A 13,380-nucleotide genomic window follows, 5' to 3' on the forward strand; every position below is an offset into this window, starting at 1 on the left:
TATACCGCTATTAATTTAATTTGTTGCTGGAACGGGGAAAGCCGGCAAGGACCGTCAAATTACACGATTGACAGCACTGTGTCTCCTTGAATATCGGAGTCTTTTCAAGTAGTCTTTTGTTGTTGCTTTGGTGGACAAAGGGTCACTGCTTTAGAATGGGGAGCAATGCTTTTGCATAGAAATGGCCTTCACAGGTCGTTGTTTTCGAAACAGTTTTAGACAAGGCACATACATTATTTTATTTTTTTATGAATTGTCACAAACCATTACATATAAACTTGAGAAAAATCAATGCATGAGAAACTGCCCAGTCGTAATTATAATTCGGTATTGAATTTGGGTTTCTTAAAGAAGTTAAGAAACTATAAAATATTTTATCAAATTATAGGAAGAAGAAGCTAGACACAATGACTTCGACTAAAAGGGGGGAATAAACGAAGAGAAGGAAGCTACTTGATTATTGGATACAAGTTTACGTACAGCCAAAGTATGCTTTCGTACTACTCTATGACATTCGAAGTTACAGAATTAATTAGTCCAGCTAGAAACTACGTCCTTAGAACATTAATACAAGAAAACTCCATTGCTTCAACTGATCTTCAAACTCTTTCAAGATTACGTACTGCTATTACCAACACCGTCAACAAGCATACCAGTACTAGTCTTAAACCTTGTTTCTGTAGGGTGAAATATTAGTATGATCATTGCCACAACAATCATTTTTTCTCTTGCAAGGCCCATGAATCCCATGCAAGTTGATCTATGGGACTCTGATTATAGTACATCCCGCAAGGCAGCAGAGTCGACTCCACAAAATCAAAATCAAAATCAAAGTTAGAAGTTTCAAATGAAGCATCCATATTCTGCCCAGCACTTGTTAACTCATGACTGGTGATCTTCTCAATTCCCACTTGCTGCTCTGGCTGCTTTTTTTCAGGTATTATGGATTGAGTGGGGTCGTAGCCACCAGCCCACATGCAGCTCTCATCTAACATGCCAAACTCGGATGGATGTGAAGTAGAAGAGAATATAGGAACACTTCCGATTGAAGATTGGCTTGCAGTACTCTCCAAGAAAGCTTGCGTTCTAGGGTTTTGGTATTCATATGTCAATATGGATGAGAATTCGTGTGATAAGGGAGGATTAGTATCAGGAGCAAGAGGAATCATAGGGAATGGAATAGGGGGTGCTTTCATAACCATTGATGAGATATCACTGATTTGTGAATTCACTGTGAAAGTTGAGGTGGGTTGTTGATGGGAATGATAAGAGAGCTTCCATGCATCATTGTTATTGTTGTGTTTATAATTAGTAGAGAGGAGATTGTGAGTGTTTGGATCTAACCCTTGTGCAATAAGCTTCTTTTTTATGCATGAGTTCCAGAAGTTCTTGACCTCATTGTCAGTTCTGCCAGGCAAATGCTTAGCTATTTGAGCCCATTTATTGCCTAGTATCCTGTGAGTATCAACGATGATCCTCTCTTCTTTTGCGGTAATTGAACCTCTTTTGAGATCCGGTCTCAGGTAGTTTATCCATCTCAATCTACAACTCTTTCCACACCTTTCCAACCCTGAAAGAATAATTATAAGCAACCATTTCAAGGAAAAGAAACAATACAATGGGGGGGCTGGCTGTGAAAGAAGGAGGATTGAAGAGCTCTCCGAAATAAGAGAGAATTAAATTAAAAGATTAAAGAGCACTAGAGTTTTATGTACATATATATACCTGCTAGATTTGGAACAGAACTCCAAGAACCATGACCATGGATGGTTATATATTTTATTAGCTTCTCGTCTTCTTCTGGAGACCATAGCCCTCTCTTGACTTTCTGTTTTCTGCAGCATTGATGGCCCATTTTATTTCCCAAACCCTCCTGAATATCACAACTCACCATTTAGAAATATTGATCAGGGGTGCTTCCTTCCTTGTATCTTCTAGCAAATCTTCTGCGGGTTTAAAAATGCTAACATCTTGCACCTTTATATAAAGGTAGTTTTCCTTTCTTGATCCTGCTTTGGACGTCTATATGCAAATCAATATGTAGAGAGAGAGAGGGGGGGGGGGATTGTGTGGAAATTTAACTTTGGGTGTACTCATGAGAGGACCACTGGTCTCACTGAGTGTCTTGGAAACTTCAAGTGTTCTTTTGAACCTTTGCTCTCAACTTGATTACTACTTTCCTTTTCACCAAATAAAAAAACACGTTACTCTAATTATTGGGCTGATTAGTAATTTGACACAATCAACAAGTTACAAAACATGATACCTGAAGAAGCAACATCCTTGTATGGCACATGTTACTTGTAAGTATTTGTTTGCTCGATATATCTTCATGTCTAATTAAACCAGCTACATGAGAATGAGAAAGGTTTATGCGGATGATGATATAAAGATATTTGTCCTTTTTACGTGGAAAGTATATATTGAAAATATATTTATGAGAGGATTGAGAAGACCAGGCTTGAAAAGTAATCCGCAAATAAACCCAAACACGACTAAATGCCTTAAAAGAAGAAGAAAAAAACTAGAGTTAAACGGGGTTTTTTTATATCTTTTGACAATAATTCTTGCTATTAAGTCATTTCGAGGAAAATTTGATATTTGACTAAATAAAAAAGATAAAAAAACAAAAAAACAGGAGCTATACGACATTAAAAGACATGTGGGAAGAGTCTGCACACTTCAAGTGATGTATGCGGTGCCTTTCAACTTTCAAAAATATTCTTTTATTGTGTTATTGGAAGCGGTGTATTGTCCTCCTCTTATTGGTACGATGCGTATTTTTGATGAAGGTCTGGTTTGTCATCGATAGGCCTTTCTTCTTCTTTTTTACCTTTTTTTCTCTCTTCTTCCCCAAAAATTACACCTTAGCCCTCTTTGTTATTGGTATTTCAACTTAGGTCATTATTCTTTTGATATCTAATTTTTATTCTTAACCACTTTGTATAAGTTTTATTTATTTTCAATTTCATTCTTCAATTTCAATTTAAAAATATTATATTTTTCAATTTGGTCTTTATTCTTTTGATTTTTATTTTTTTTTCCTTGGCCCTTTTGTAAGAGTATTATTTGTTTTTAATTTCATCATTCAATCCAAATTGATAGTAGTATGTTTTCCAATTTGATCCTCATTGTTTTGGTGTCTATTTTTTTTTTTCTTGGCCCTTTGGAAAAGTTATTATTCTTTTCAATTTCACCCTTCAATCATAAATTTGTTTTTATTTTATGTCGATTTTGATCCTCATTGTTTTGATTTTTTTTCCTTTTACTAAATTAATTTTTCTTTTCAATTTCACCCTTCAATAAAATATAAAATTTATTTGGTATTTGAATCTTGATCATCATTCTTTTAATTACTATTTTTTAATTTTTTTTGTATAATTGAAATTATATTTTCAATTTTACCCTTCAATATTTGATTGATTGAGAATTAAACTTCACGGTTTTATCAAATAGGGTACTTCGGGTTTAATAACCCGGGTCATGAGTTTGAAAAGTTAATACAAGTTTTTTTAAAAAAAAAATTATAATTCTCTTTATTTCTTATTGAGTTATTTCAATTTTATAATCTGGGACACAGTATCTCGAGTTGACGCAATCCTAATTATCAAGGCTACAGGTTTATCATGCTAACTCAAGTTAACCATAACCAGTTTTTTTACCCCGTTTTGTTCTTCTGTATTTAATAAGATGTGGATTGAGATACATTATTTGTTCTCTTTTGAAAAAAAAAATATTTTTTTCTAGTTATCCTAATTACTTTTCTTTTCAAATTTAATCAATTTATTGTTGTTTTTTATTTTTTTATCTAATTGAATTAAAATCAACTTATTCAATCTCGTCGGATCTATCACCCGAGTTGTGTAATTTTTTAGAAGAAAAAAAACACACATGCAGTAATTAAACATCATTTTCATGTAAAAAATAATAATTCAGCTCCACAGTGGAGCACGGTCACGAAGTGCGCGCGCGCGCAGCAAAACATGTTAGAGCATGAACTAATAAGTTTGATAAGTGAAGCTAACGAAAATCTTCTTTTTGGTTTGAATCTAGTAAAACATAAAAGCAGTGGAGTTGTAATGAATACTACATAGTACATACCTATATAGACCAAACAAAAGGTGTTCTCACACAATTGGGAAAGAACATGATTAAGGACGTTGGAGGATTAATCATAATATGGCCATTTAGGGGAAAACCTAATGATTTCAAGATAAGCACATCATTTCTTGCATCAAAATTCAACATGAAAAAGCCCTCCACTCCGAGTGCTGTCTCCCCCTTTTCCTTTTCAAAGTATAGCACTGCACATACCATATCTGTACATACTGCATACACACATGCTCGTACATGTGTACGTAGAATTAATTTATACAAATATATCTAGTAGGCTTATGATATCCTTTCTTCACTCAAACAGCTGATTGGATGTGCCAATTTCTTGATGTCAACGAAGATCATTATGATTGGATATGTCTGCCTCATCATTTTCACCCTTCGCTTTCCTTGTTTTTTCTGTCACCCTTTATTCTTTTCAGGGGAGAAAATCACGTGCTAAAGCAAGGCAGCAACGATCGAGGTCACACAAAATCTAGCACACAGACTTTATATAGGAGAAAAACCTGTCCTTTCAACCTTTTGGGTTTCATTTACAAAATGTTGTTAATTTGGTTTCCCTCTAATTAATATATAATTGCACTTAATTAAAGCAGCTGGATCTTACCATATATATACATAGAATCGACCAGGCTTCTTTTTCTCTTTTGGGAGTTGAAAGTCAAGGCATGACTCGGAATTCGTCCCTCGTCTTGATTGATCATTCTGTAAGGCAAGTCGCTATTGAAATACAGCACTCCATATATAATTAGACCCCTAATTAAGAACTATACTTGTGCGTTTTTTAGTTTAAGCAGCCTCCTGTAATAAAACAGTGATCAAATTGTTAAACCCTTTCTTGTAATATTTGTTGATCAGTCGGCAAATCACTCAAAGCTCAAGTGACAATAATCACAACTACATACCTAGCTCAAAGCTCAAGTAGACACACACAAATATATGGAAATATTCAAACCTAGCTAGGGTATGTTTAAAAAAAAAACATTGAATGAGCAACAGCATGAATTAGCTTAGTTTGTTCGATACAATTAACCTGTTACCTTGGCTTAATATTAAGGAAAAAACTTAGAAAAAAATATTAAGAATTTGGAATTTTTTGGGCAATATTATTAAATAAAAAAAATAATTCGATCTTGAAACTTGTTAACTTGGCTTCATGTCTAGCTCGAATTTTCAACTAAACCGTATGGGAACTGACTCAAAGTCAATCAATCAATCAATTTAATAGGTCCAAAGACAACTTTAATGACAAGTAAAAATATGGTATAGCTTTAAAAAAACTTTAAGATAATAATTTTTTAAAAAATATTAAGACGATGTCATATTGAATAAATTTGATCACCATGTGACCTAGATCAAAGATTTCAATAATTTTAATAACTTTTGTGTTTTTTGAAGTTATTTTTTTTAATTTTATAATAAAAATAAATGTTTGTAAAATCAAGTATCAATCATAAAAAAAAAATATTTATTTAATATCATGATAACCTTATATAAAGTAAATTAAAATAACCAATCACTCTAAATCACAACAAACTCATAATATAAAGATTGAAATGGTTACATGAGAAGATTTTATTCTGATGCCCAAAAGATAGCTTGAAATACCATACCATCACCGTAACTGGACTCGAGAGGCTGGACCATAGGTCATCCTGAAGTTAGTCCAGCAACAGTAAGCATAGTTACGGTCTGTGACCACTTGATGAAAACCTTGACCTTAATCACCTCGGTTTTGGGGCAGTCAATCAGGCTCTTTTTTGCGAATGTGGGGGGAGTGGGTCTTGCCTTTAATTTGATGGTTAAACTTCTAGATGATTATTTATGGACGGTCTGGGCCACCGTTCCATTATGAGAAATTCTATCTTTAGATTAGAGTTTTACCGACAACTCCATCGTTATCTCTGTTAGGTTTTTAATAATCAAAAGCCAAACAAACTTGAGTATCCCCACTCGTCAAGTTATCAATGTGTAATAACTCCTCATATAGTATTAGTCCCCTCACCCCCCACACTAATATATTACCATAAATCTCCATCTCTATCTCCCTCCTTCATTTAATTTCGTCCGTCCGTACGTATTGTTTCTTTTCTCACACAACATCTTTAGTTAGCTAAAATTAATACTTGCTATATACTAAAGTTAGTACTGTCGGTGATGTTCTTGAAACCTTCTTTAATTTATTTATTTCATTAATAAGACTAGTTTACGCGTATCTTGATTAATTTTACGGACCTTGAAGTTAATGACTATGTAAGCTTCTAGTAGCTTTGAAGTCTGTGAAATTCAAACTGGTGATCTCTATGAAGCAAACTCAGAACATAATGAATTAAATTACACCCTTCAAAATTAATCTTTTTAATTTTTAATTATGAGATCGGTGTCATTTTCAATGAGTAACTTCATATCTATCTCCATGTTAACTTCTCCTTTCAACGAGAGTATGAATGTCATTTGTCATTCGTACGGGTCACGGAGTGTTGTAGCATATCCAAATCGTGTCTAAATGTTTTTTTTCTGGCAGAAATTGTATAATATACTATTATTGAGAACACAACTGCATGTATTCAATGAATGAAGTGTTTGAAAACAGGATAATAATTATTTTTTAAAGTTTTTTTTAAAATACATCAAAATTATTTTTTTATAAAACATATTTTGAAACGTAATCTTAGGGTGAAAGGTAAAATTTCTGCAGATTTAAGGTTAATTTGTTTAATAAAAACCCATGAGACCAAACTGCATATAAAAATATAGAAAGTAAAAACCAAGAGTCATAATCAGAAGGAGAAGAAGAATTGCGTAAAACCGTTTTTTTTCATTCAATAAACATCTAATATTGTTTTTTAAACAAGGATCTAATTACATAATTCAATATTAATTTTCAATAGAAGCTTCAGTTCTTTCAACATAAGTTGTTTAAAATCAAGAAGAAAGTCAGGCATTCATCTTAGTTTCAGGAAAATGTCCAGGAAAAACTGCTAGTTTCAGGTTCTTAGGAATTGAATCCATAGTAGAACGACACCCACTAAAATCTCGTAGATGTTCTTGAGACCTTCTATAATTAGGGTGACGACACCCACTAAAGTAAATCTTAGACACGTCGGAGCGATCCCGCTTTGACGACTTGACCAGAAATTAAGATACAAGTGTTTGGAAATTTAGTTTTACTTTATAGAAGGATATAGAATACGTTTTGCTACACGGCTGCATTTTAATTAAAATGCAGTTTGCAGTTATTTGATTAAAGAAAAAAGCAATATATTATTCATGGATTCCACTTGGTTTTTTGTATTGAAAACGCAGTTAAAAAAAACAACAATTTCTTGCTTTTCTTACACTGTTCATTAGAACAGTGCAATTAACATGAACAGTGAAAGAGAATTGCTTTGTTCACTTAAAATAAGTGAACAATGCAATTCTCTTGAACTGTTCACATGCACTGTGTGAACCTTTTTTATTTTATTTTTTAGTGTGTTAATTTTTTTAATATTTTTTTTTTAAAAAAAACAAAACCTAGTTTAGAGTGAATTTTATACCCGATAATATTTTATCTAATTTTATTACATGCTAAAAAAATTATAGAAACTGTAGTTCTTGTCGGATGTATTTCGTATGTAATAAAATTGTAGATGGTTTCATGGAATAATAAAACATATTTTATATAAAATATGATTTATTTAATGATGTAATAGCAATATTTAAATCCACAATATTTAAATTAAAAATCATCAATATTAATATATATTTTTAAAATTATTTTATAACTTCAATTTTAAAAACATTATTAACCAAATACATTAAACTATTTTTTCTTCAACCTCAATTTCAACCACAGTTTTAACCAAACACTTATTTTTTCAAACCAAACTCAACTAAAAGTACTTTTTATAAAAACAACTTTTTTTAAATCACAAACACAACAGTTACCGCAATACCAAAACCTAATCAATTATCCTTTGACTTTATCAAGGGACAGGCTAGTTGCATCAAATTTATTCAGAAAATATTTCTATTTTGATCAATAATTTATGAGATCCTGGGCACTTTTTACCCCATATATTTATAATTCTCGGCTTTCATAGATTTTAATTGTCAAAATGCATTGACCATGTTATATATATATATATATATATATATATATATATAGGTGATGCAGTAACGTTTTGAAAAAATAAATGTTTTTTTTAGTTATTTTTAATCTTTATTCAGTGCTATTAGGTTTTTTTAGTTTTTTTTTTGAAATAATAGTTTTTTTATTTTATTTTTTCTATTTAGTATTACTAGTGTTTTTATTTTCTATATAAATAATTGTAATAGCTTTTTAATAAGGAGACTAGAATGAAAAAAAGAAAAAGAAATATTTTAGGTGTCTCATTATAGTTACAGTGTTTTTAATTTTTAAAGGCTTGATTTAGAAAAAACCCTATTATCTTTTATTTTTTTATGTGTCGATTGGTCCCGGTGAAGGATGATTTTCTAGTTTGGAGGTTTTGTGTTCATAGTAAAGGACAATTTCTAATTAAGAAGGCTATGTCCTAGGAAAGTTACATTGGAGGTGTTCATAGTGGAAATGATGGTTTTTTTTATTGAGGTTGGAACCGATGATGAGTACATTTCAATATCAGAAAAGACTGATGTAATAATGTTTTAAAAAAATAAATATTTTTTAGGTTTTTTTTATTTTTTTATTTAATTAAGAATTTTATTTTTTTTATTTAGTAGTATTATTTTTTTTTTAGTTTTACTGTTCTTATTTTTATATTCGATATTATTAGGTTTGTTTATTTAAATAAGATATTTTTTATTTTATTTTTCATGTTGAATATTATTACAATTTTTTATTTTTTTATTTAAAAAGTTATAATAGCCTTTCAGCTATCACGTGAATGCGTACATGTATATTTGATATATAGGCATTGCCAATGTTCACCTCTTAGTTTTGTTTCTTCAACGAGTGGTGGTTGACCGTGAGCGAGTTGATGCATTATAGATGTGTGGTCCAGATGTTTGGTAAGTGCCACAATAAAATAAAAATAATAAAAAAAAAAAGATGGAAGTTTTAGAAGAATGTATCACGAAAATACTTTAATTTATAATTTCATTGTTAAATAATTTTTTTTAATAATTTATCCTCAAAATAGGATTATAACTCTCTTAAATATACCTTAAACCAACTTTTACATGATAAAAATAATCAAAATTTTAATTTAAATATAAAAGTAACATATAACGCGGAAATAAAGCTAAAAATTATGTCCTCGTAATTAAGTTTTTTTTAAAAAAAATTAAGTTCTATATATATATATACACACACACACCCTTCGGTCATTACATTTTATTTTATTTTTTTATGTCCTCGTAAATTATGTTGCCATAGTTTATACATTTTGGGATGTGTTTTGTTGTGCTCGCATTTATATTATGACAAGGATTATTCTTGCATTACATTATGGATAGTTGTTACGAAAAATAATTATAGCTAGTTTATAGTTAAAATAATTGAAAAGTAAAAGATCAAAATTAAAGAAAAAAGGATCACTTTTTTGTATTGTTAAAATGGTTTGTATTGTTACACTTTGGTCCTTGTTATTTTCAAAGATTTTATACTTCAATCATCAAACTTAATTTCTCTTATATTATCATCTCTAATAATTAAGGGAGGTAAGAGATAGTCACCAAAAAGGAGATAAGAGATAAAACTTATGGTCAATCCCATTTTGGCAAAAAAAAAAAAAAAAAAAACATCGATGATCATGATGTTAATGAATTTATCTTGAAGAAGGGAGTTCAATGAAAATGGTTTGATCTTTTAATCATGCCAAGAAAGTAAAACAATATCAAAAAAAATTATTTTGATTTGATTTTAAGTTTTTAGCTAATAAAAATATGTTTTTTTGGAAATAGGATTGTGGAGGCTCCTTTATGGTTTTAGATGAAAACTAGTCAAAATATGAATTTTAAAGATTCAAAAACTCATATTCTAATTTCTAGTCATTAAAAATGCCCGGAAAGTATTACAGCACACAACACATCGTTTGTCTAGATGAACAACATCATCCATACCTTTTGTTGTTTTGAAAAAACATGTGTGTCTCGGAGGTCTTTCCATGCTCAGTTGTGCACGTGCTTTATTCTGTTGACCCTTCATCTTTTTCAAATTTTTTATTTATTAATATTTTAAAATAAATAATTACAATGATATTTAAAAATTTATCTTACATGCCATATTTGTAAGTAAGATTAGAGCTTTTTATGGTAATACTAGAAATTACTTTGTGGATAATTATATACGAACCTAATAAACAATTTTTTTTTTAAAAAATGCACATGAATATTTAATTAGAATAATTATTTTTATTTCTGTATTGTGTAATTTTTATATAGTTTTCTTAAATTAATTATTCTTTTATTTTTTTATACAAGAACATAAAAATTATCAAGACATGATTTTTTATTTTTGTTAAAAATTGCTTTTCAAATCGTATTAATTGTATACTTCTATATTCATCGTTGAATTTCGTATTGTTGTAGGTGCACCCATGTCTTCAATGTATTTGGGATATAGGTTTATTTTTTACTGCCCAGCTAACTGGTTTTAGTCATCAGCGGGTAACACTCCCATGATCTTCCACTCAAAAGGCTGAGGCTATTAGAGGCGGGTTCCCCTGTTTCGACTATTTGTCACTGATTGAAAATCTGAAATTGTATTTCCACGCTAAAAAAAGCATCGAGATCTTGAAGATTGAAAACCCTTTACAACTACCGACTTATTAATTTTTGGTATTGATTACAATTAAATTTCATTTTCAAATAAATATCAAAATCAATTGGAATTAAGACTTTACACAAGTGAAGTTGTGAAACATGAATTTGCTGAGTGAACTCAATAATTATAGAGGCTAAGTTGTGCTCTAACAGGGCTTCAGAGTCGGTGTCCAGCCACACACATAATTGGGCTCTAACAGGGCTTCAGAGTCGGTGAAAAGTAGGGCCATGTATTTTTCTGATCGAAGATTGGATAATGCTTGAATCTTGATAGCATTCTTTTTACCAGTACCACTGCTATTTCAACAAGTTTATCTCTTTCAAATTTCTGGCAGTGGACATGAACTCATTGGCATTTTCGGTTGGGAATTACACTCCCAGAAACCTCAGCGCACCCAATACAACATTGCCCGCTAAGAATCTTGACACAACAAAAGTATCGAGTATCAAATTCTCGAGCCACAGCCAAGAAAACTTTTCTCGACAGCTGCAGCCGAAAGAAAGCCAGACTTTTTTCAAGAGAAGAGAAGCAATTGGTCTTGGCTTCTGCGCAGGCTTTCTTGATGTTCTCTTGCAACAACAGCTCACTGCAACAGCTGAAGAAGCTCCATGTGAGCTAACAGTTGCTCCTTCGGGTCTTGCCTTCTGTGACAAAATTGTGGGCACTGGCCTTGAGGCTGTCAAGGGACAGCTCATTAAGGTAATTATCTTCTTTTTTTCAGCCAGTTTAAAAGAAAAGTAGAAAATCAAAATCGTTGTGTCCATAAGGTTTTGTGAGCTGGCACCATTTGCCAATTTCAAAATTTGATCTGTAACAGCCAGTTTTAACATGGTCATTGAGTAACATTAAAGAACGAGATATGTTGGAGATTTGCCCTTTTTATATGCTTACCCGGGTACTTATTATGTGGATGAACAAATGAACAGGCACATTATGTCGGGAAATTGGAGAGTGGAAAGATTTTCGATAGCAGCTACAATCGTGGAAAGCCTCTCACGTTTCGAGTTGGGGTTGGTGAGGTATGCGAATGTCTATATAATCTCTTCTTCTTGAAACTTTTTGCTGTGGTTGTGGGGGAAAGGATTAAATGATGAATCAATTTGATATTCCTGGAATATAAAAGTCTAAATCTGGGATTAATCTAAATAGTAAATACATTACATGTCTAATGTCTTGGAATATCAATTTAATTTCCTAAATTAAGTGGTCACCGCTCTTAAGATTTTCCCTTTAGTACTTTAGCTTGATTTGTTAATTCAAACTGGAAGCTTTTTTGGAAATTTCTCATTTTCAAGGATAAGAACTGCAGTCAATTGATTGCATCGTTGTTGGTAAAAGAGTGTAAGGTAAATCATATATAAAACTGGTCGGAATGGCAGGAATTTCTCATATATTGGTTTGCATTATGTTACGGTTACAGACCGCGGAGCAGTGTTGCTGGTTTTGGTTTTGGATGATTAATTTCTAAACAACTCACAGCTCCTTTAAATGAACCCAATAGGTCATCAAAGGCTGGGACCAAGGTATTCTAGGTGGTGATGGAATTCCTCCTATGCTAGCTGGTACGAGAAAATATATAAAAACAGTAGCTTCTTGGTTGTATTTTGAATATCTGACATCAACCATGTTATCTTTGATGGATTTTAGGTGGAAAACGTAAACTGAAGCTCCCTCCAGAACTGGCATATGGCATGAGAGGGGCTGGATGCAAAGGAGGTGATTAAGCATCCCCTTGGTTCACAGATACTTCACAACTAAATATAATTTTGCACTTGTTATATATAAATATATAAATAGCATTCACTGTGTTTTTTAACCGACAGAACTTGTTTTTATGATGGTATTTGGGCTGTTGAAAAAGAGAATTCTCATAGTTACATAACTAATGCAGGTTCTTGCATCATTCCTCCAGATTCAGTCCTGTTATTCGATGTAGAGTTCATTGGAAAGGCTTGAAACTTTGTTCCTGATCAACTTCCCTTTTGAATTGTGAAGAGAATTACATGTTTTGCTTGTTTCTTCGGATTCTAATATCAGTTTGAGATGGTATCTTAATTAATTTCAGATGGAATGAAGATATTGGTGTAATTCTGAGGATGAATAGCGTTGACGGATGTGTTTGATAAATTATAGGAGGTCCGCGGGCATATGATTTCATCAATTAATCGGAAAGTTGTATGAGATTTTGGTGGAGGTGAACCAACATGTATATCAAAGGCTTTGTTATTTTATACTTTCTTACCAGCGGAGGTGTTTAGCATTGCATTGTTAAATCTTGAGCTAACACTGCACTTTACTTTTTTTTTAAAAAAAAAGTCAACAAAAGATTTATGATTATTTATAGATTTGTCATTATATTTAATTTAATGATTAAAGTGCTCTTGAAGCTATGAATTTATGAAATAAACTTGTATTTTATATGATGCAAATATTTTTTTTTTTTGCTGGGATAAAGAATAAATTTGACTTATTAGGGTATAACTGATATCGTGGTG

The 13,380-nt window shown here is 31.5% G+C and overlaps 2 protein-coding genes across 2 annotated transcripts; one reads left to right on the forward strand and one right to left on the reverse strand.

The window, feature by feature from the left end:
* Window positions 1–452: 452 nt before the first annotated feature.
* LOC7491466 (transcription factor MYB86) lies at window positions 453–2,026 on the reverse strand. Its single transcript, XM_002299350.4, has 2 exons — window positions 1,726–2,026; window positions 453–1,570 (listed from the first exon to the last, which is right to left on the reverse strand). Exons 1-2 carry the CDS (start codon window positions 1,892–1,894, stop codon window positions 717–719), a joined length of 1,023 nt encoding a protein of 340 aa, XP_002299386.4. The 5' UTR covers window positions 1,895–2,026; the 3' UTR covers window positions 453–716.
* Window positions 2,027–11,140: 9,114 nt separating this feature from the next.
* Window positions 11,141–13,116, forward strand: LOC7491467 (peptidyl-prolyl cis-trans isomerase FKBP13, chloroplastic). Its single transcript, XM_002297878.4, has 5 exons — window positions 11,141–11,584; window positions 11,812–11,904; window positions 12,387–12,447; window positions 12,533–12,601; window positions 12,777–13,116. The coding sequence occupies exons 1-5, from the start codon at window positions 11,225–11,227 to the stop codon at window positions 12,839–12,841; spliced, it is 648 nt and encodes a 215-aa protein (XP_002297914.2). The 5' UTR covers window positions 11,141–11,224; the 3' UTR covers window positions 12,842–13,116.
* Window positions 13,117–13,380: the final 264 nt, after the last annotated feature.

Source organism: Populus trichocarpa, chromosome 1, assembly GCF_000002775.5.
Source record: "Populus trichocarpa isolate Nisqually-1 chromosome 1, P.trichocarpa_v4.1, whole genome shotgun sequence".
Lineage (NCBI taxonomy): Eukaryota > Viridiplantae > Streptophyta > Magnoliopsida > Malpighiales > Salicaceae > Populus > Populus trichocarpa.